The 23182-nt window shown below is 37.0% G+C and overlaps 2 protein-coding genes across 7 annotated transcripts; both read left to right on the forward strand.

Moving 5' to 3' along the window:
• The first annotated feature begins 669 nt into the window (after positions 1 to 669).
• cpne1 (copine I) lies at positions 670 to 22983 on the forward strand. Of its 6 annotated transcripts, XM_077203550.1 has the most exons (18): positions 670 to 904; positions 2838 to 2921; positions 6326 to 8697; positions 12548 to 12679; positions 15617 to 15796; positions 15922 to 15996; positions 16377 to 16448; positions 16653 to 16736; positions 16860 to 16949; positions 19413 to 19511; positions 19667 to 19753; positions 19850 to 19909; positions 20076 to 20209; positions 20830 to 20884; positions 20969 to 21020; positions 21167 to 21300; positions 21461 to 21697; positions 21824 to 22983. In XM_077203550.1, the coding sequence occupies exons 3-18, from the start codon at positions 8602 to 8604 to the stop codon at positions 21935 to 21937; spliced, it is 1701 nt and encodes a 566-aa protein (XP_077059665.1). In that variant the 5' UTR covers positions 670 to 904; positions 2838 to 2921; positions 6326 to 8601; the 3' UTR covers positions 21938 to 22983. The 6 variants fall into 6 exon arrangements, with proteins under 6 accessions (XP_077059665.1, XP_077059669.1, XP_077059666.1 ...); XM_077203554.1 differs by lacking the exons at positions 2838 to 2921; positions 6326 to 8697; positions 19413 to 19511 and adding an exon at positions 19235 to 19330; XM_077203551.1 differs by lacking the exons at positions 2838 to 2921; positions 6326 to 8697 and having other exon boundaries at positions 676 to 904.
• On the forward strand, positions 6348 to 8580 carry rbm12 (RNA binding motif protein 12). The gene is made up of 2 exons (XM_077202844.1): positions 6348 to 8409; positions 8540 to 8580. The coding sequence occupies exons 1-2, from the start codon at positions 6348 to 6350 to the stop codon at positions 8578 to 8580; spliced, it is 2103 nt and encodes a 700-aa protein (XP_077058959.1).
• Positions 22984 to 23182: the final 199 nt, after the last annotated feature.

The following is a 23182-nucleotide window of genomic DNA, read 5'->3' on the forward strand; positions in this document are numbered from 1 at the left end:
TAGTATGATTTATAAGCTGTTTTCCTCATGGGGACCAAAAAAAATTCCTCCCACAAGATGTCTGGTAATACATTTTGTTCCCATAATGTAGGGTTTAACAGGCTATGGGCCACACACACACACACACACAAATAATAATGATCAAGTCACCGTGAAATCAAAATGGATAATTCTTGTATTCTTTTTATATATATATAAAAAATTGCTGTGTTTAATATAAATGATTTATCTGTGCACATCATTATTTTTTAATCATGTGCCCGCATAATCTTTAATCAAAAGAAATTAATCAAGCTGAACGCAGAACAAGTCACTCTAGATAAGCAAATACGATCCTAACTTCCATCCATAGATTTTTGCAAGTGGTGCTCACTGCAGAGTGGTGTTCACTGGTGCTCACTAAATGGCGTTCTGCTCCACATTCGCTCCTCCTCGCTGGACGTCTAGACTCCACCTATTGCTCTCGAGTTCTGGGCGCAAATATAATTTGGGCCTAATGGGTGGAGCTAGAATATCCAACCACACCCTAACCCTACCCCAAAGTCATATATGGCTCTGCCTAACCCTACCAACAACTCTATCCCTCCTACCCCTTAGAGCTCCATAGAGGAGGAGCTGGACTAATCCCACCCCATTGGAGCTCCAGAGAGGATGAGCTAGTCGTCATTTGACTCTGCAGTGGGTTCAACTTGCGCAAGTGACCTGTACTACAGCTTGCGTCTGTCTCTGCAGCGCGTTTACTGATTGGCTTACATCAGCGCAAGCGCTGTTGATCCTTTTACTGTCTCAATACTGAACAGAGTGAACACGACGATAAGACGCTGACGAACAAAAGGTGGAAGAAGACAACTGAAGCGCCTCGTCTTTATTATTTTATAAAGATCAGTTAAGACAAAAAATTTCGGTAAGAATATGCAAAGTACATCAATTCACACAATGTATTTCATGTAGCCATTCACAACACTCTCGACATTTGCAACATGCAGTGGTTATATACGTTTAATGGAAGGCAGGGTGATTGTGGGCTGCAAGCAATGAGCTGTTTAAATGGACAATGCGACACTAGCCAGACTTCTCTTCCTTTCCGTGCATTGGATGTTGTTTTCAAATTTCTAAAACGTGCTATGCTGATTTAAAGAATTGGGGAAATAGCAGCGAGTTTGTTTCAGATGTAGACGACATAAATCCATTTGCGCTGGTAAATACAGACGGCGCCATTTTGTCATCTAGCTGGTTTTGAGGTTTGAATGGCTGATGACGCCATACGATGAATGTTATTGTTAAACTCAATAACTTAGATCATTTTATTTTAAGAAATCAAAGAGTGTTGTGTTTTCAAAGCTATTCTTAGACGGTTTTACGGTTTCTCTATTGTTATGATTCGCTCTTTTATTTCAGTTGTTGTTCCAGCTAAAGCAAGCTGTAGTAAACGTGCAAAATAAGCAACGTTTCCTGGATGAAGCACATTTCATATTCGATGTTGTATGAAGTTGGTTGACACGTCGTCATATTTCAGCATAAAAGTATACTTTAAGAGGTCGTTTATGGTGACATTGGTGTGTTGATGCAATGGAAATTTCCAAGTTAACGTTTTTATACAACGGGTTTTAAAGTGTAATTAACAGACCTCAATCTTGATGTCATACTTTAATTATTTGGTTGTTATTATTTACTAGCCTACCTGTTTTTTGGCCTATGTGCATTCAGGTTTATGCCCACATGGTTATTAGCCTCTGATTATGTGATGTAGTTTCCACTTTTGGTTTAAGGCTTTTAACATTGTATTAACCTTATCAAGCAGAATGTTGGAGGTTGTTGCTCATTTTGTGTCTGAAGACACTCTGAGTTTTAAATAACTAACCTAGTTTTTGTTGTTTCTGGTGGTAGGTGATCAAATACTTCACTTCCTATTTAAACAGTTCACCAAAAAAAAAAATTCTGTTATTTTCTCACCCTTAACATTTAAAAAATTAAATGTTCAATTAAAGTGATCATGTCAGAACACTTGGATTTAAACCACTCTATAGCCTAATTTATGGATTACTTTTACAGTCTATTTTTGTACTTTTTGATGCATTAAAGTTTTAGTTGAATGGACTTTCTAAGTATTGACAAAGATGATGAGAGAATATTGTAAATATTTCAATTTGCGTTCTGAAGGTAAAATTATGCTAATAAGTCTTATGGATTTGGAACAACAGAATTTCAATTTTTGGGTAAACCATACCCTTTAAGTGTCATGCACTAAGTAGAGTGTAAATTTCACATTCTTTTGTAGTGTAATAGTGAAGAGAGTTTTCTACAGTGGTTGTACTGTTTAGTGTCTAATTGGCCTTTTTTTCTGATATTCTTGTATGTTTACAGGTTACCAATTTACAGATTAGAAATTCACAAGTTAGGATTAAACCGGCTAGAGGCTTTTAGAGAGGTTCTTTAATTACGTTTCTTATTCATTGCTCACAATTTACCAACATTATCAGCTTTTATCTTCACTCTATGCAAGGTCACAATCTGTTTTTCTAGCTTAATATACTACAAAATGTTTAAAAATGTTCCTGTATTTTGATGAGTTGCTGTTAAGTGTGAATGTTTGTTGGGGTTCATGAAATACATGGCATTCATGTTTTCTCAGACCAATTTTAATGTGTATGGCTTTTGCGAAGCAGCCGGCAAACCTCTGATGTGCACAAGTGGTGTTTCAATTTATTGTTTTGCTGTAGCAGAACGTTACTAAATGGGCTGGAAATTGCTGGATGGTTTACTTGGAGACACTCATGGGTATGCTTGTTCTAATGCTGTTTACATATATTTCCCTCCATTTATTCTTTTTATTACAGTCGAGAATTGATTTTAAATGATTGCCGTCAGGATTGGCTTGGGTATCCTGTGCATCTTGTAACGAAGCAGCACTTTAAATACAGGTAAGCATTTGAGGGGTCTTAGTCAAAGAAACTTAGAAATATTTGTTCAACTTATTTTTTAAAATTGTTTAATAAAAGAGTGAGTGAGAAAAATGAATGAATTTAGAAATGTCCAAATTTGTTAGAAATTTTTTGTTGTCTTGAGTAATATATCATTGCAGTATGGATTCTTTGTGAATCGATGACTATCTACAATGCAATTCTAATTTTTACAGTGCTATTAATGTTTTGGGGGACATTTAGCTGGCTACAGTAAAATGTTAAAAAGCAAATACATTTTTTTTTTCAGAGGGTTCCCATGGCTCAAAGCTAAGGATTCTTTTCCACTGGTCCCGTCAGGCCAGTGGTTAAAATTTGCACTTGTCCTGCCAAAACTTTTACTGACCTCACTACAAAATAGTAATAAATAAATAAAATAGGCATTGCTTGATTAACATTAACCCTCGTGTTCTGTTCGATTTCTGTGTACTCCACTTATGGACCGGGTCAAATAGACCCAAATTGGATTCAATACAATTCCTCAAAATTCACACTATGAAAAACAACGAAGATTTAGATACAAACTGTAAACTTTTAATATCAACATTTGTCAAACATTACAAAAACATTATAATCTGAAAATATGACTTATGAAAATGTTTTTAAACCATTTTTTAAACCAGTTTTGTTTTGACAAAATTGGAAAATAAACAGTATACTGTTTTTTTGCATTAACATTTTTTTAAAATTTTGTTTTATTTTTATTTTGTTTTAAATTTTATGCTTTGAACATCGTAAATGAACAATAAAATTTTGCTGTATAATGACATTTTTTAATTTTCAGTTAAATTTTCAGTTAAGTCAATTTTCCCTAGTTTCCTTAGACCTAGTTCACTAGTTTCATTCACTCACAGGGAAGTGAGAAACCAAACATTACAAAAACATACATCAAATAAATGTTTTTTATTTATTTAAATTTTTTTTGCTCTGTGAAGCTGCCTTTAAAAATCCTACATAAAAGTTTTGGTTAAAAGCTAGGTATTTTAGATACCTTGAATATTGAAATTATTATTATTATAATATATTGTCTGACACAGATAGTAATTACATATTTTCATCTGTAATTTGCAAATAATTCTGAACACTGTGATTTTAGCTTTTTAAAGTATGTTTGGTTAGGGTTAGAGCACTTTTAAGCTACGTTCACACTGCAGGCTGAAATGACCCAATTCCGATTTTTTTTGCCCCTATGCGACCTGTATCTGATCTTTTCATGACTGTCTGAACGACAAAGATCCGATCTTTTCAAATGCGACCCAGGCCACTTGGGTATGTGGTCCAAATCCAATATGTATCCGATTTTTTTCAAATGGGACTTCAATCTGAACGGCCAGGTCACATGTATCCGACCCGCACGTCAATGATATGCGACAAACGTCATAATTCTGCATTGAAGTGAAACAACAAGTGACGTCGTTGACCGCTGAGTACTCCTCTGCGTATGCGGGTCACTTCATTTCACGTTCACACAGGAGATCACAAAAGGTCGCATTTAATTGGAAATGAGAACGGCCTTGCAAAAAAATCAAATTTTTTCAAAAAATCGGAATTGAGCATTAAGCCCCAGCAGTGTGAACGCAGCCTTAGATACACTTGCAAGTTAGAACTGGAGTTGAAGTGCCCTGACATACAGAAAATAAATGTTTTTTGAATGGCTGTCTATGATGGGTCAAATTGACCCACGAACATCACAAACGTAATTGTAATTTTGTTTGTATATGTCAAACACATCAGCATGTTGAAACTTTGCATGCATGTTCATCATGATAAATGAGAAAGTCACAAAATATCAAGAAAAAAACCCAAAGGTTAACCAGTATTTCCAACAACTAGAAAATCGAAATGTCAAATTGACCCGCAACATAACACAAGGGTTAAAACAAACACAGCTGCAGGTTTATTAGGCAGCTGTCACTTGAAGAGCTGCATAGATCCAATATACTGTTACACGTGTTGTATTTCTCAACTCTTTATGTTCTCTTACATATAGACTGTTTTTACTAGGATACTTGCCGACATTTTTTGAAGTTATTTTGTGTATGTCCTTTCAAATATAGAACTGAAAGAGTTCTATTCAGCGTTCACACGCTGTCAGAGAAGCGTCTTTTGTGGGTGTGTGCTTCAGATGTGTGCGCACAAAAAACTTCTCACACAATTGAATTAAGTTCTCTTTTGCGTCGTCTTGGGTTTGAATATTTAAATTGGAAAGGCTTAAAAACATGTGCAAATGATAAACTCGTAATGCAGCACTGGCCCAATCGGGCGAGTGACAGTTGCGTCAACTGTCCCGAACAACGTTTATTCTGGGCCATCGTGCAGTGCTTATTGTTGGGCCCTGCTTCCCACAGTTGTTAAAAACCTGGAAATATAACAATAATTTTTTAATTGTTATTTCTAACTCTGGAAAAGTTAAATGGATAGTTCACCCAAAAATTTAAATTGTCATTTACTCACCCTCAAGTTGTTCCAAACCTGTGTGAAATTTCTTTCTTCTGCTAAACATAGAAGATATTTTGAAAAATATGTGTAACCAAACAGGCCCAGGGTCCCATTGACTTCCATAGTATTTTTTCCCCATACTATGGAAGTCAGTGGAGCCCTGGGCCTGTTTGGTTACCCATATTTTTCAAAGTATCTTCTTTTGGTCAAAATGTGTGGGAACCCTGTGGTCGGCAATCTTCAAGCCAAGGACTGTGTTAAATAAGCTTAAACTGTGGGTTTCAATGCTGGTCCTGTGTTTTTTTTAATCCTGGTCCTAGGGTCCCACAGCACTGCATTTTTTTCCTTTATTTAAAACACCCGATTCAGATAATTAGTTCATTAGGAGAAAGCTCAATGAACTGAACTGATAATGTCAGATATATAAAAATGTGCAGTGCTGTGGGTCCTCTGGACCAGGATTAAAAACCACTGGGCTACATTTGCTATACAAATAACAGTATTAGTGTTGTCAAACTTCTGTCATATTTGAAGATTGTGACTTCAATTCTCAGTTAAACTCAGGCAATGGTTGTGTTTAACAGTGTTTTATGTAGTTATCTGGGTATGTAGCCTAGTCTTTCAAGATTAAGTGTTTTAAATTATTTGACCTTATTCTAAGTTGTTGTATTCTATATAAAGTTAAATGCAGTATGCTAGCTAATAAGCTTTAGCTATGACTCCAAAGACATTAAAAGGTGTGATGAGCTAAGAATCTGTTTTAGACTTTGATGTGTTAAATGCGCTATTTATTCTCCTGTTGTCATAATAGTTCTCACATAATCTTTGGTCTTGCTGTTAATTGTCTTGTGGTTTGTATACTGGTTCTTTGTTATCTTTTTGCCTTTTACCATAGCCTGACAGTCGTTGCCTTCTTTCATCTACAGGTGTGTTTTGTTGCACCTCAGCATGGCTGTGGTCATCCGTTTGCAGGGTCTCCCCATTGTGGCTGGGACTATGGACATACGTCATTTCTTCTCTGGATTGACCATTCCGGATGGTGGTGTGCATATTGTAGGGGGTGAACACGGTGAGGCTTTTATCGTGTTCGCCACAGATGAAGATGCAAGGCTTGGAATGATGCGCACAGGGGGCTCGATCAAAGGTTCCAAGGTGTCTCTGTTACTGAGTAGCAAAACAGAAATGCAAAACATGATTGAGCTGAGCCGTAGGCGCTTTGAAACCGGCAGTGCAGAGGTTGCCACAGGAAATGGCAGTAGGCCGGGTCCACCCGTTAGTACTGGTGGAAGTGGCAGGGGAAACTTGGCAACAACAGCACAAGGTTTTAGTAACACAACTTCGACTACAGCCACCACAGCAGTGTCAACACACGAGCCTGTAAGCAACAAGACTGTCCCTACCTTTTCGACCACTACCATGGGAAATATGCCCCCAAACTTTAATAATTTTAGCAGCCCAAGTCTTAGTTTGGGATCAACAATGACAACGTCAATGTCGTCCTTGAACTCTGTACCTCCCCCAATACCTCCCTTGCCCACCATGCCAACTCTACCGCCGATGCCCCCCATGCCAGGACCCCCACCAGTATCCACATTACCACCAGTACCTGCTGTTAATCCGCTAACATCAGTGCCTCCGGTCCCTCCCATTGCACACATGACGCACATGTCTGCACTTCCTCCATTCAATCCTGGTGTCCCTCCCCCAGTCGGCCCTTTATCTGGTGGTATAGCTGGCGCTGGTCCAATGTCTCTCGGAAATCACAATCCAATGTTCCTGAATCCCCTAAACCACCTTAACCCCCTTAACCTCCAATCTCACATGAAATCAGCAGGGACAAACCCAGATGAGTTTTACGTTCATCTACACGGCCTTCCTTTTTCAGTCACTGAATGTGAAGTCAGAGATTTCTTCCAGGGACTTGGGATTGAGTCTGTTCGTTTGCTCAAAGACCACCTGGGTAGAAACATCGGCAGGGCATTGGTTAAGTTCTTCTCGCCCCAAGAGTCTTATGAAGCTCTGAAAAGAAATGCTGGAATGATTGGCCAAAGATACGTTGAAGTTTCTCCAGCCACAGAGCGACAGTGGAGAGAGAGTGCGGCACAGTCTAAACCAGGTGGTGACTCTGAACACAATCGCCATCGTCGCAGAAGTGCCAATTCGCCACCACCCTCTGGTCGCGAGCGAGCCAGATCTCGATCTCCCCACAAACTAGAATTCTGTGTGTATTTGAAAGGACTCCCGTATGAAGCCGAAAACAAGCAGATCTTTGAGTTTTTCAAAAATCTTGACATTGTTGAAGATAGCATTTACATTGCATATGGTCCCAATGGCAGGGCAACCGGTGAGGGATTTGTGGAGTTTAGGAATGAAAATGATTACAAAGCTGCTCTCGGATGCCATATGCAGTACATGGGTAGTCGGTTTATTCAGGTGCATCCGATCACAAAGAAAAATATGTATGAAAAGATAGACACCATTCGTAAACGAATGCAGGGTTCCCAGGGCGATCAGAAGAATAGCTCGGGAGGAGGAAAGAGTGCCAAGAATTGTGCTCACATAACCAATATTCCTTATAACGTGACGAAAAAAGATGTCCGTCTTTTTCTTGATGGCATTCAGTTGTTTGAGGAAAGTCTTAAGGTGCTAGTTGATGCAAACGGTAATGGTCTTGGCCAGGCTATTGTGCAGTTTAAGTCTGATGAGGATGCACTAAAAGCAGAGAGACTACATAGGCAAAAATTGAATGGCAGGGATGCTTTTGTCCATTTGGTAACATTCGATCAGATGAAGGAAGTTGAGAGAAATCCTCCTCCACAAGCAAAGAGAGGCCAGAAATCTCTAGGAAATTCCCATGCCCATTCTCATGCACACGCGCAGCCCCAGGCCCAAGTTCCCCAAGTGCCTCATGCTTTTCCAGGAATGACAGGCGACGAGTTTAGTTTTCTGAGAAATGCTGTAGGGACCCTTGGCAACGGTCCCCCTTTTGTCAACCCGTTCGTTGCCCAAGGTAATGGACTGGCAGGTCCACCGCCTTTGCCGCCACTTGGTGCTGCTTTGGGTGATGTCTCGCTAGGCCTTCCCCCACCAATGGTTGGAGGACCCCTGCCCGGTCCTGTTCTAGAGCACCCTGGTTTCAGACCCAGTGCGCCTTCTGGCTTTGGTGCACCAGAGCAATTAAGGGGCATCCCATCATTTGATAATGGATCTTCTCGTAAAGCCATCGGCCAAAATCATGGAGGAAACCAAGGTCAGAGGCCAGCTTCTGAGAATCTTAGAGGACCTTCCAGTGGTCCAGGTAATTCACGGCCCACCATTGTCAAAATTCAAAACATGCCCTTTACTGTGACTGTTGATGAGATAATTGATTTTTTCTATGGCTATCAAGTGTTGCCTGGTTCTGTATGCTTGCAATTCAATGAGAAAGGTTTGCCCACTGGGGAAGCGATGGTTGCTTTTGACTCCCAAGATGAAGCAATGGCTGCTGTTATGGACCTTAATGATAGGCCTATTGGGGCAAGAAAAGTGAAGATCACTTTGGGATGAAAACAATGACTTTGTCATTGCAAAGTATGTTTTCTTTTGACACGGTTTTCTAACAAATGAACTAAACTGGTTGGTTTTTTTGTACAGAAGAAGAAACTGACAAGTATTAGTTTTTATTTTTTCTTCTCCTGGACACATTATGTATCCAAGATTACATGAAGCATGACAATTGAGGGAAGACTATTTATTTTAAATTCCTCTAAACAGCGTTGTTTAAGACTTCAGGCCAATAATGTTTTAGTTCACATCTTCAGATCAGAAAAAGGGGCAACTTCATAGCAGTATGTTCATTAGAGCCTAATAGCTGTGGAGGAGGTTAGTTCCTCATTGTTTGGTATCTCTGCTCAAGTTTTACACATCTGTATATTATCCACGCTGCATCTACGCATTTGAGGTAAAAAAAAAACTGCTGCTGTGCATTGTGCGCTATACACATGTCTACACTTCAGTTACAATGTTTGCTCTCTGCTGCAAGTTTTTTTTCTGTCAATAAAATGCAAATGCTGTGTCTTTATCAATGTCTGTTGCTGTCACATTGGATTGCTATAAAAGCCTGATGTCAAACCAATACTTCACTGTACACTATAAGCGGATGTGAAGCACATGTGGCATTGTAATATAATGTATATGAAAGCATTTTACTCTCTTTGCTTAGCTCTCTTCACAATGTGTTGTTGTGGTGTTTGATGATAGCTTCCTTTTTTTTTTGGATGTTTGGCATTTTTTAAAGTTTTGCAGAAATGGATCAGTTGTTATACGTAGTTTATTTTGACGTTCCAGCGCTTTCTCTTGTAAATACTTTCCAGCTGAACTATTTTGTCAATAAAATGCCATTCCTGAAATGATGACACTTAAAGGTATTGTATTCTCTCCTGTCCTTCTGTTTCTTTCAGTTCAAATATGAACAATAAAATGTTTTGCTGTGACTTCCTTGTTTCCCATATTGAACTGCATATTTATATTTTTGACCCCCCCCCCCCCCCCCCCCCCTTTTAGTTTGGATTCTGTTGAACTGCACATCATAAATTTAGTGTGGCCTTATAACTGCAGCATTACACAAAACATCTTAATTGTGTATGGATCAAAAACTCATGAAATTCTGCCCTAGTTGTGCCACAGGTGGTTTAAGAATGCAGTGTCTCTATATGAAACATTAAAGAGGAACACATTTTTGTACTTGGCTGTTTTTGAACTTTGTTCTGATATAAACGTGGATGAAACATTCTCATGCAAACTGCATTGATGAGAGGCACAAGAAATGTTTCATCGTTTTGGCTGTGGATTATGATGGCAAATGATGATATGCTGCATAAAAGATTATTCAAGTTGCACATGCTTGTCATTTCTCTCTTAACAGCTGGGTTTTCAAAGAATTCTGCACATTCTCGATGCATTTCTTTAAAGCAGGTCAAGTGGTATTGCTCTCAAACGCTGCTCGTTGATGCTTTGAATCTGCTTGCATTGGGCCTGTTCAGAAGCACAAGTTCACGGTTATTTACGCAAGTTTTTTATTTGGGTTGAGCTTTTATACTTTTGGTGTTGTGAAATGCTTTGGAATTAAATTCATGATGAATTGAGTGCATTTCTGTCCGTTTCGCATTCTTGGGTGGTTCTCAAGCATTGTGGACTGCATATTTGACTTTTTGACGCTGAGCCTTGATTCCTGATTAACATTAGTGTTCAGGTAAGTTGTAATCAGACATTAGTGCTGCTATAAACTATCTGTGAGCATTGGATTTTCTGCCAGATTTATTAGTGTTTGATAGTTTTTAAGGAAGAATGCATTGTGGGGGGAATTAGGACTTTTTACTTTTATTTTTTGCTTTGAGTATTCATTTTGAGAAATAAAATGTTATTCATTGCCAGAGTAATTCTGGCGAATTCTGAACTTATATTGCAGCAGAAATATATTGTTTATGTATTTGCAATATTATTATTATTATATATTTCATATAGTGGAGATATTTAATTGAAATATTGTTTCTATGGCCTGGTTTCACATACAAGGTTTAGATTAAGCTAGGATTAGGCCTTAGTTCAATTTAGGACATTTAAGTAGCTTTTATAAATGTGCCGTAGAAAAAAAACATTACTGGTGAAAATTATGAGACAAAACAATGGCACTGACATAATATTAAGAAGGCAGAGCAAGCTACTTTCAGTTAAAAAAGCTCAAACCTTCAAATTAATCTGCAACAATGTTTAAGACTTGTCTGTGAAACCAGGGGTATCAATTGTGTACACAACAGTTAAAAGATTGCTTTATGGTGGTGAGATTGATGTTGAAAAGTAAAGCTTTCTTATAGACATCAAGACTTATTTACATTTAAGGCTATATTTTGATTGCACTGCAATTTCAAGAAGGAGAAAAGGCCACTAATTTGTCGCTCTTAAAGACAGATTAGCCAGCAAATACGGTAGCCTACAACGGAGTAATATAGGAATTTGTTCTGTAGTGTGTGTGTTTGTTTGCTTTTTGTAAATTATTTGGCCCAGTTGTGGATTCTGTGTTACCATGGTGACATAGCGGTCAAGGCAATCATGCTTCTGCTCGCTGTTTTTTTTTTTTTACCCAATTGCTACGACAGGTTGCTCTTAAACCAGTCGAGGCTGCTGCTGTGCTGTGGCACTACTGATAAAACTGACACGCTTGCAGAATACGTAACAAATGTAATGCTTCTGATTGATTGCTGCATTGTTGGGTGTATGTGAAAGTATTATGAACTCATGTAGTCATATATTAATTATTTAGCCTATTACGCTTAAACTCTGGTATAGATTAAGTGGGTAGTATTCGTTATACGCGTGTTTTAATATAATTTAAGTGTGATGAGTATGAGTTCACGGCGTTGGCAAAAATCAGAATGTTTGTAGTTGTATTGATGTCTGTGTATGACTCACTCCACGTTGGTTTAATGCACAGTGCTCTGTGCTGCCGCTGCGGGCTTGTGCTGTGATTGACAGGCCCCTGACCAATCGCAGCGTAGTTCAGCTGGTGTTCTGACCAATAGCGTTGCACGTCCAGAGAGGAGATGAATGGCACCGCCCTGCTCATTTGATATTACATGAACGTGTCAGGGTGTAGACGGTAGTACTAGTAAGCAGTTTTGTTTCGACAGAGAATCTCCGAACACAATTCCTGCAGTTTGAAAGTTGTTAAGGGTATGATATTTTTAGTTTCACGGTAGCATTTGTCAGCTCATCTTATACTATAGAGGTGTCTGTATTAGATTTGCAGTGCGCCATTAAGCAATGCAGAATTATAGTTTTAATCGCGTTAACACATTTAAGGCGTGACTCTCGGACAGTCTCAAATACTGACATTTAGGCCCTCAGACACGACATTTTGCACACACAAAAAACATTTTAAAACGCGTAATTTTGTAAACGAGCATGTATGATTCGAAGATTAAATTTAATTATGTATTGCTTTTTTTACGGCCAATTTGATCTAAATTGTCTGAACATTCCTTTCTTTCATCTAATTTAACTTCCTCGCCTGTGTGCGCTTCAGTAGGTAATTAGCAGCTAGCTATTAATTGAAGCAGTTAAGCTCGAGGCATGAACTTCATAAATTTTTTTGTGTCTGTTGTGGTTTTCAGATGGCCGTTCAGTGTGTGTCGAAAATCGAGCTTTCCATCTCTTGCAATAATCTTCTGGATAAAGATGTGGGCTCCAAATCTGATCCACTCTGTGTTTTGCTGCAGAGTGTAGGCGATGACAAATGGACAGAGGTAAAGTATACACGTTAACCCTCGAACAGCCACTGTAACAAAAATTGCAGACAGTTACGTTTCTTTTTTTATAGTATTACAGCTGCTGACACTTTCAAATGTGTCACTGCAATAACGTTAGTTTTGATGGGAGAAAATGTCACTGCTCTCTGACCACATTACTAACACCTTTGAAACAGTTATACATTTCTGTGATTTTGGTGTATTATTTAAAGTAGTTAGTAAATATATTATAGAAATAAAAATGTTCTTATTTACTTAACATTTATTTTTAATGGTAATTTCTTTATTTTGCAAACCTTAGGATTGCAGCATGCATGTCTAATTCATTGTGTGTGTGTGTGTGTGTGTGTGTGTGTGTGTGTGTGTGTGTGTGTGTGTGTGTGTGTGTGTGTGTGTGTGTGTGTGTGTATGCATATATATATATATTAGAGGTGGGCATAGATTAATTTTTTTAATCTAGATTAATCTCACTGGAATCTTGGAATTAATCTAGATTAATCTAGATTAAAATGGCTCATTTGAATTCTGCCGAAGGCATTCAGAATATGTGTGCTACCCAAATAATGACTAAAAGTAAGTCTTTGAGAATAGGTCGCCTCGCGTAGGGATGTGAATTTCTGCCAAAAATGCAATTCGAAAATAGAGGAGCAAATGTCGAATATCGTTCAAAAAAAATAAATATATAAAACGCACAATTGACAGAAAGGGAGGCCAATTTCATCTTTAGCGATTTGTCATCAAACAAACTGTTTATTAATTGAACAAGGAACATGTTTTCGTCGTTTTTTTTTAACATAGTAGGCTAATTGGAAGAAGAAAAAAAATAAGCACGACGTAGCCCGTTTTTGCATCGCCAAACCAGATGCTCGTTAGTTTTAAAAATAATGTCATATGTCATAATGATTTTATGTGAACCTGCCTTTACCCGCATTAGCCTCCTCCTTTTTAAACAAATTAGTCTCAATCTATGTAAACTATTCGTGTGACTATGCCCCTGCGCAATACACACATTACCGCGGGATATGGCGGGTGTTCATTTCATAAACTGTAGCTTAAACCTGTTAACCTTTGACAGTGCGCCGACGCTCTGAAGCGGGTTTTTTTTGTAGCCTATAAATTAATGTATATGTCCAATGGATAATGTCATACTTTTAAGTAGTGCTATCGTAGTGCTATCGTGGCGTAATAATCTGTTTGGTTGTAAAATGTATTAACGTTACCTGAATGAAATTAAATCGAATGTATCGTCCTTCGGAATCAATCACAAACAGCTTACGAAGATGTTCAACTAATAAATATCTTCATCGCTGGCAAAAATATGATGCATTTGCAGATTTGCTTTCACTAGACTAAACTGTAGCTCTTGATGTTCTTAAATCTTCCTGTTACGACTCCGAGTCGAGTGTGATTGAACGTGATTCAGTGCATGAGGAACTGAACTGAACTGATTCGTGAACCGATTTAGACAGATCTGCCAACTTGTTTGATGAAGTCTTTGAACAGAATCGACCCAAAAGAGTGATTAATTTGTAAATTGAGCATCGCTCATGCCCATAAAAAAGATACAGCGCCAGCGCGCTTGGAATAAACTCGTTTAACAACATGTAAAGTAACGAGAGGAACGTCGCCCAACGTAACATGTAAAAGTATACACCTTGTGTCCCTGACAGGAAAATACCCTGCTGCGCGATTTGCGCGAAAATATAACGATATTCGAAAAATCTATTTTATGATCCCAACCCAACTTTGAGAATAGATTAACGGCGATATTTTTTTTATCGCCCGATAAGAGTCTCACGTTAACGCAGCACGTTAACGCCGATAACGGCCCACCACTAATATATATATATATATATATATATATATATATATATATATATATATATATTTGCATATAAAAGTGATGTCTGGCCTAGGAAAAATTGACATTAGATGTGTTTCTGAAATGGCTCCCTATCCACTATTTAGTGCACTACATCGTGTTTTGGCCATTTTTCTACTTTTTTTTTTTTATCAATCATTACTTGAATAAAACGTTAAAATATTGAGACAATATTATATAGATGGATTTTAAAATTAAGTGAAATAATATTAATAAGGTAAATTATATAGGTATATTATTTTTTATTAAAATTATTATTTAAGCATTAACTCAATTTAATGTGTTTTACTAACAGCCAGGTTAACTCGTTAAACTGTAAGGAAGAGATGATCATTTGGTGGACGATTTAAAAATATTCATTAATCATCTCTATGTAGTGTATTCATTCGAATGTAATCAAAATGGCCGCCTGAGGGCACTCAGTAACCACGTCATCTGTGAGCGTGAGAGTTTCTAACAATTTCAGTCTATAAAACTACAAAGCATGGAGGTGTATATAATTAGAAAATAAAGTCATTATGGTTGTTGTTAATTTTATTTTATAAAGTAAGGAACATGTTAGATAAAAGGAGTTTTTTATCACTTCGTGTGACGAAGCCGTTTCTGCTACAGCTCCGATGCACAGTGTATACGTCAGCGTCTGAATTCACTCACTTAATTTCTTTCACTACTTGCAGATATACTGCACTCAAATGCCATGCACTATATAGGGATTAGTGAATGAGTGAACGAGTGTGTGGTTTCAGACACAGCTATTGTCACCTTTTATTCAAATATTAATTGTTTTAAATTGTGATGCCATGGAACATGCCAAATTGTGTGGACATCATTTTTGCCCAGGCTGTCATACAAAGAACACATGCAAGTGCAAAAACAACAGAGAACAAACAAAATATTTATAAATGATTGCTGTCAATGTGTGATTCTTTATAAAAAAATAAATAATATATATTCTCCTCATTTTATGATGGTATAATTCAAACTTGTAGAGCCATTAAAAACAAGTGACCTTATTTGCTTGTCACGTTGCTGAATGTATGTGATCATTGCAGGTAGAACGCACAGAGAGAGTGAAGAATTGCCAGGACCCCGAGTTCTCTACAAAACTTCACATTGACTACTACTTTGAGAAGGTGCAGAAACTAAAGTTCGGCGTCTATGACATTGACAACAAGTCCGTTGACCTGAAGGATGATGACTTTCTGGGAGGCTTTGAATGCACCCTTGGTCAGGTATGGATTGTGGGGAGTGAAACTGTGAAATGCTGTTATAATTAATAATAATTAGTCACACTGTACTTCATTAAAAATATAACACATGCATAATGGCTTTGTTTATGCACCAACCTTTACAACAGATTGTATCAAGTAGGAAGATTACCAGACCCCTTCAGCTCAAGGCAACAAAACCAGCTGGGAAAGGCACAATAACAGTATGTTCATATAAACACACTTACTGATATTTCTAATATGGCAACATTTGTGAAAGAACATGGGAATTTGTCACATGACAGTTTTACCATCTTCCCGTTGAACGTTTTACAGGCATCAGAATTCAATTCAATTTCATTTGTGGTATCTTTGTTTGTAGAAGAATTGAAGGGCTTCATAAAATAATTTGTTTTATTTGATAATCCACAAAAGCCCTCTGTTTGAGCAAAGTAAAATTTGCATGTTTAAATTCATGCGAAGTTTGTCAATGATATGTACCATCATCTAGCTGTTCGTTTTTGCACATTCCTAAAACAGCTCTGCCATTCAAAATTCAAAATGTTTCTTACATTTAGAAATATTGTATCTTTGGTATGTACAGATTACAGCAGATGAAGTGAAGGACAACAGGGCTATTGTAATGGAAGTGGAGGCAAAAAACCTGGATAAAAAGGTAGAAATAATCATCCTCTGTTCTTGCATCTTGTTATAACCAATTATGATTTGTACTTCATCAGTTATTGCTGCAAAAGAAGCAGGTAAAATGTTGAAATGTCACCACTGGTTAACCACTGAAAAAAACATATTCAGGGTAAAAGACAGTTATGGTACTGTTTTGAGTCATATGGAAGCTGCACTATTCACTTATCTTTTTCAGGATCTGTTTGGGAAGTCTGATCCATTCTTGGAGTTTTTCAAGCAAGAAGAAGATGGGAAATGGCAGTTAATTCACAGGACAGAGGTTTGTACCCACTTTCACTCACTCAGTCAACCAAATATTAGTCTATTTGTGCAGGCAGAAAAAATCATGAGTTGTTGCATTTGTTTGCTGATGGTTGTGTTGACTTTGACCTGTTACCGATAGGTCATCAAGAATAACTTGAATCCATCTTGGAAAAAATTTACTGTCTCCTTGCATACATTCTGTGGTGGTGACCTGAACAAACCAATCAAGGTAACTACAAAGGTTTTTTATGCTCACTCAGATGTGCATTTGTCATGGTAAGTTATCAGAAGACGTTTCACTATGCAAGAGAAAAACAATTTACTTCTGCTTTCATTTCTATTTTTTGTAACATGACATACACTACCGTTCAAAACTTTGGGGTATGTATAATTTTTTTTATGTTCTTGAAAGAGTCCCTTATGCTCGCCAAGGCTGCATTTATTTGCTGCATTTGTTTGACATGGAGATCTTTTGTAACGGTTAACCAGTTGCAACAGCGATACATTAAAGCTGGGTGATATGTAAAAAAAATTTTTTATCGATAATCGGCTTAAAAAATATTGCAATATCCGATTATATCGTTTACCCAAGCCCCACCCCCAACCTGCCCCGCCGGAGTCAACACTACGGACATACACCGTTAACACAAGTCATGTTGAGTTTGGCTGCACTTTATCTAATGATAGCCTGCGATTTAGTTGGTTTAATTTAATGATTGAAACGTTAAAGGTTTTACCTTGGTTAGTTTGAGCTTAAACAAGAATTAAAATTAGCTTTGCTGTTATGTTAGTGTTGCTAATATTTTCCACACTTTTCTTATCGCATCTGTGTTCGAAACAAATTTCGTTTTGTGAGGAGAAATGCTAAATACAACTGAACAGAACCCAATTTGGTGTGATTGTAAGAATGGTGAATGCATGTTGATGTTATAGCAAGGTGTCTTGCCTATTTTTTTCATAAGGTCCGATGTTTCTGTCTTTTTTTTGACAGATTTTTTTGCCGGTTTCGCCTGATTTAATGATGATGCGTTTCATTTCCTAATAATGTGTAGCGCTGTTTTTAATTCTTGTATTGAAACTATAATATATTTGTTATTTGTCTAAAATTAGGAATTAAAAACAAATTCTCTCGTTCTGCATAAGCAAAAACGCTTTTTGGTTTTAGAGTTCCAAGGTCACCTTAAGCTGTTTACGAAATAAAAATGATAGTTTTATTTATTGAGAGAGAAGTCATTAAATTAATTTTTATATTTTTAATCTAAAGCAAAGTATAACGCTCCCAATATAGCCTACTGTAACAGAGCTGCCAACATGTTGTAAACGAGATATTCAAACCAACGCAATTTCTTCATCCGTTTGCAATATAATGAAATTTTAATTTGAATTACAATGGTCATGTTTGTGCTTTTTGATTAGGGTTATTTATTATGTGCAACATTTAAATTAATATTTAGAAACGGGTAAAGTTACTACTACCATTTGTTTTTCTGATTAACTATTATTAGCCTGCAAACCAAAATAAAATAGGCCTAGGCTACCTGGTTATATATAATATTATTATTAATATTATTTTTTTTATATATATAAGGATACATCTCTGCTATTCTGAATAAACAAGATAGTTAAATTTTTTCGTCAGCTAAACAAAATTGTATAAACGAATAGCATTTTCTATTCCTAATCCTTCTAACTAGCCTATAAAAAATATTTCACTCATGTTATTGCATGTGAATAAATGTGTATAACTATAGGGCTATGTGAAATATGTCATTTTTTGATATTGACGATTATCGTCTGGACCCAGACTGTTATTATCGAAATTGCGATACTTGCGAGACATCGTCGATATTTGATAATATCGTCCATCCCTACGATACATGACCATTCTATTTTAGAAACTGTTTCTATTTCTGCAGCGTCATGGCTGGAACAACAACATGCAAAGGGTCACAATGATAATCTCCTGTACTGATTATGTGCTTTATTTGATGTTAATAATTTAGTGTGAGTTTGAACATTCAAACTGTGGACTGCATTTTTGCCCTAATACCTTGAATTTTAGGAGCATTCTACCAGCGAGTTGTTGCCCTTCATGTTCGTCACCAATGAACTGTATGAAATGTAAGATTACATACTTAGGTCTGGGGTGGGTGCGATAAATAAGTTAATTTTAACGCGTTATTTCCCCCCATAACTTATTAATTAAATTAATGCACTACATCGACAGCCCTCTTAAAAATGCATATGGTGTAATATTAGTGGTCTGGTTAGGACACTGTAAAACTGATATATTTGATCAATTAAATGCAACTTTGCTTGATAAAATCTTACTGACCCCCAACTTTTGAACGCTAGTGTACAAAACTTGGGCAATAATGTTTTTTAGCTATTAGATCAGAGAAGAAGAAAAAATCGCATAGCATCATAAAAATATAATCATGTCATGTAAAGACGTCATCTGCCAGCACTTTCAGTTGTCCTAGTCCTTAGACTCAAGGTTTGTCTGATTGCTAGGTAACATGTTACGATAAGGATGAAGACACAAGCTCAGACATGATAGGAGAGTTCACCTGCACCACCGCTAAACTAATCGAGGCTAAAGACAATGCGGTGAGCAGGATACATGTCCTTAATCTTCTCTAAACATCTTTCTTTTTCTTTCTGTCTGTCTGTCCGTGGCTTTTTGTTTTAGGTTCATTGTTTTGATTATGATAGCGATGGCTCTCATGATCTCATTGGTGTGTTTCAAACTAATGTGTCAGATCTGCAGAAAGCAGTTAATGGCTCCCCGGTGAGACTCCACCTCCACTGCGCCAGGCTTTTTTGTTATCATTGTGTTAATAGTAGAACATTTCTTTATCGTCACATAAATTTCCATTCTATTCACTTCCATCATTTCTGAGGGTTTTATTAAAGGGCATAAGTGAAAAGTTTTCATTTTTGTAGGTCGAGTTTGAGTGCATTCATCCAGAGAAGCAAAAGAAGAAAAAGAGTTATAAGAATTCTGGGATCATCAGGATTAAGTATTGCAAGGTTCGAACAACCTTCATCTGTTATGAATGAAAATGGAAATTGCAGAATTCTTTACAATAATTTTACAATAATGATAATATCCACACTGTCTTTCAGCTTGAAGCACAGTATTCATTTCTGGATTATGTGATGGGAGGTTGCCAAATTAATTTCACGGTAAGATCAGTCATGACACAATATTTGCTTCTGATAACTGGTGTTTTTTTGTTGCAGTTGTTTACATATTATCAATGGGTATAATGCAGAACATCAAATTTAGGTTGTACATTTGTGGCTTTATGGTTTAAGCTTTAAAACAGTGGTTTAAATTGTTTGGTTTTAGGTGGGCATTGACTTCACTGGCTCTAATGGAGACCCCCGCTCCCCTGACTCTCTTCACTTTATCAGCCCTAATGGTGTAAACCAGTATCTGTCAGCCATCTGGTCCGTTGGTCAGGTAGTCCAAGACTATGACAGGTAAGAGGGCGATTTTGTCCATAGACTTTCCACCAGCTGTGTAACAGAAAGGACAACATTCAGTCTTAAACCATTCAATGTTGCTACAAAATAACATATGAGTACCCATTGAGTTGTGCATTGTAATTGTTATAAGGAAAGTATAGAAATATGCAAGTTGCTTGGATATGTATACACTACCGTTCAAAAGTTTGGGGCTAGTATGATTTTTTTCAATTAATACTTCTATTAAGCAAAGATGCATTAAATTGAAGTGACGGTTAAGTGATTTAATGTTACAAAAGTTTTCTTTTATTGTTTTTTTTTTTAAATCACCATTTTCACAAAATAGTAAGCTATTTAACATTGATACAAAATTAATGTTTTTGAACGCAAATCAGCATATTAGAATGATTTCTGAAGGAAATACTGGAGTAATGATTCAGCTTTGCGTCACAGGAATAAATGACATTTTAAAATGTATTAAAATTGATATGAGTTATTTTAAATTATAGTATTTCCCATTAGCTCTGCTGAATTTTTGATCAAATATATTCAGCCTTGGTGAGCATAAGATACTTTTTGTACCAGTACATGAGTCCTTTTGTCTACAATATGTTTTTCTCTGTCTTCCCTTGTAGTGATAAACTTTTCCCGGCTTTTGGATTTGGTGCTCAAATACCTCCAAACTTTCAGGTTAGACATTATAGGTGTCCTTGATACTTTTTCATTATTAGTGGTAATTTAATTTGACAAAAGTGCCTTTTTTCAATTTCTTAGGTATCCCATGAGTTCCCATTGAACTTCAACCCCAATAGCCCATATTGCCAAGGTAAGAGTCCCAGTGTTTGAAAATTTTGATTTAACAAATTACAATTTAAATTTTTTAACAATTTGAAATTTAACAATTGCGTAACTATCTGACTTAAAGAAATTCTAGCATGTTTGTCACATGTGCCGATGTTTTGTACCATGCAGGAGTGCAAGGAATTGTGGAGGCCTATCGTATAGCTTTGCCTCAAGTCCGTCTCTATGGACCTACCAACTTCTCCCCCATTATAAATCATGTGGCCCGAATTGCAGCTGGAGCCGCCCAGCAACCAAATGCAGCTGTAAGTAATACCAACAAGTGCCCTTTTTTCTGTAGTGCACTGCCTCATCCAACTCTGGATGTGGTTTAATGGGTACTCGTGCATTTTTGATCTGTGGTCTACCATGGCATTTTCAGTCCATTAGCACTATGTATGTCTAACATCTTTCTCTCTCAATTAGCAATACTTTGTGCTGTTGATCATCACTGATGGGGAGATCACTGATCTCGACCAGACCAGACAGTCCATCGTGAACTGCTCCAAACTTCCCATGTCCATCATCATAGTGGGTGTGGGTGAGGCAGACTTTAAGGCCATGGAGATTCTTGATGGGGACAGTGGAGTTCTCAAATCTGTGAGCGGAGAGCCGGCGGTCAGAGATATCGTGCAGTTCGTGCCCTTCAAGCAGTTTGCCAGTGTATGATCCTTGTTAAATTTTAATAGAAATTGCATGCTGGCTAGAAGTTCTTAAAATCATATACAGTGTTACATCGCTGTCAATACTTAATGGCATTTCTTTTTTTACACCACGATTTCTTCTTAGGCTCCTAAAGAAGCATTGGCTCAGAGCGTTCTAGCTGAGGTGCCAAATCAACTGGTGTCGTACTTTAAAATGAGGAATCTGCTTCCTGTCAACCCCCCTCCACCGACCAAGTAGACACAGGTTTGCAATGGAGACTGAAACAGCCATCTAAATGAAATAGTTACGTGTTAAGTATATGGAACACCACTAGAGGGAGCCACAGCTCTGTTAAAGGAAGCAATGTCGGGTGTTGAACTCTTACGAAAACCACTTGTATTTCATTTATATTGCCTTTTATATATATTATGCAAACTATTTCAGTCATTCATGGATTTCTTTTATCTTCCTAGATTCTTCATATTATTCTTTTTCAACTGGTATAGAGTTTTTATAAATATTCCTTTTTACAGATCTATTTTTCTGTATTGTTGCATATATTTTTTAAATATTGTTTATGGATACAGATGTCTTGATTTTCCTTAAGCCAAGATTTGAAATCACTGTTTGGGCCTTTCGCCGCTTTTTGATGCCTATGTATGCAATATCAATCAGGAATGCTGATTTATGAAATTCGCTATGCTTTCTGAGCTATAATACTTATCAGAGCAAAGTGAATACCTGAACTGATTCAGCCACTATGCTGCAAAACACAATCATGCTGTCATAATAGAGATGATTAGTAGTTAGAACCTTGCCAAAGAAATCACTGCATGTCTTTTAGTAGCACACTATACGAACTTTAAGGAGAACTGAATTTAAAAATCCTGCTTTACTGGTATAAAGGCATTACGTAGACTTTGGGACCATAGAAGACCACATTATATTTTTTTAAAAGTTGTAGTTAGTGCCAAGTAATATTGACAGGTAATTTGATTTATCAAACACAAATGTTTGCACCTTAATCGCACATTGAAGTTAATCTGCACTTAACCATTAGAGCTGTTGAATTTAGTCATATGTATGCTTGCTCTTGCCACATAAAGCATTATGGGACTGTTATCTTGTTTAAAGATTTAAAGAATGATTCTAATGATTTCAAAGGGAATGGGGTTATAATCATATTATCATTGTTTTTCCTAATCCTGAAATATGTTTACACAGTAGTATGTTGTTCCGATCTTCAGAAGCCATTTTATACTGTCAAGAAATGCTGAATAAACTTGCCTTATTAACACACATAACACATGTTTGTTTTGTTTTTTAATCCTTGAATGTGTAGCTTGTCATGTCTGCAACAAAAAAGGCATAGTATTATTTCAATCACTTTATGCCTTTAAATCTTAAAGGCCGATCCGAGCACAGCCGTTCACCTGTATGCTCCTATTACGCCCTTAGTTCACTAACTGTTCAACTGTTAACTTAAATTATCATAGGTAAATA

Source organism: Siphateles boraxobius, unplaced genomic scaffold (genome assembly GCF_051911475.1).
Source record: "Siphateles boraxobius isolate OS27281-9 unplaced genomic scaffold, OSU_SipBor_1 5, whole genome shotgun sequence".
NCBI lineage: Eukaryota > Metazoa > Chordata > Actinopteri > Cypriniformes > Leuciscidae > Siphateles > Siphateles boraxobius.

What these genes read in the sequence shown, in the direction of transcription:
- rbm12 (XM_077202844.1), top strand. Translation starts at nt 6,348, where the DNA reads ATGGCTGTGGTCATCCGTTTGCAGGGTCTCCCCATTGTGGCTGGGACT. An exon ending in CAACCCGTTCGTTGCCCAAG is followed by an intron (nt 8,410 to 8,539) that starts GTAATGGACTGG and finishes CCCTGGTTTCAG; the next exon opens with ACCCAGTGCGCCTTCTGGCT.
- cpne1 (XM_077203550.1), top strand. Translation starts at nt 8,602, where the DNA reads ATGGATCTTCTCGTAAAGCCATCGGCCAAAATCATGGAGGAAACCAAG. An exon ending in CAAAAAACCTGGATAAAAAG is followed by an intron (nt 16,449 to 16,652) that starts GTAGAAATAATC and finishes TATCTTTTTCAG; the next exon opens with GATCTGTTTGGGAAGTCTGA. An exon ending in AGTTAATTCACAGGACAGAG is followed by an intron (nt 16,737 to 16,859) that starts GTTTGTACCCAC and finishes TGTTACCGATAG; the next exon opens with GTCATCAAGAATAACTTGAA.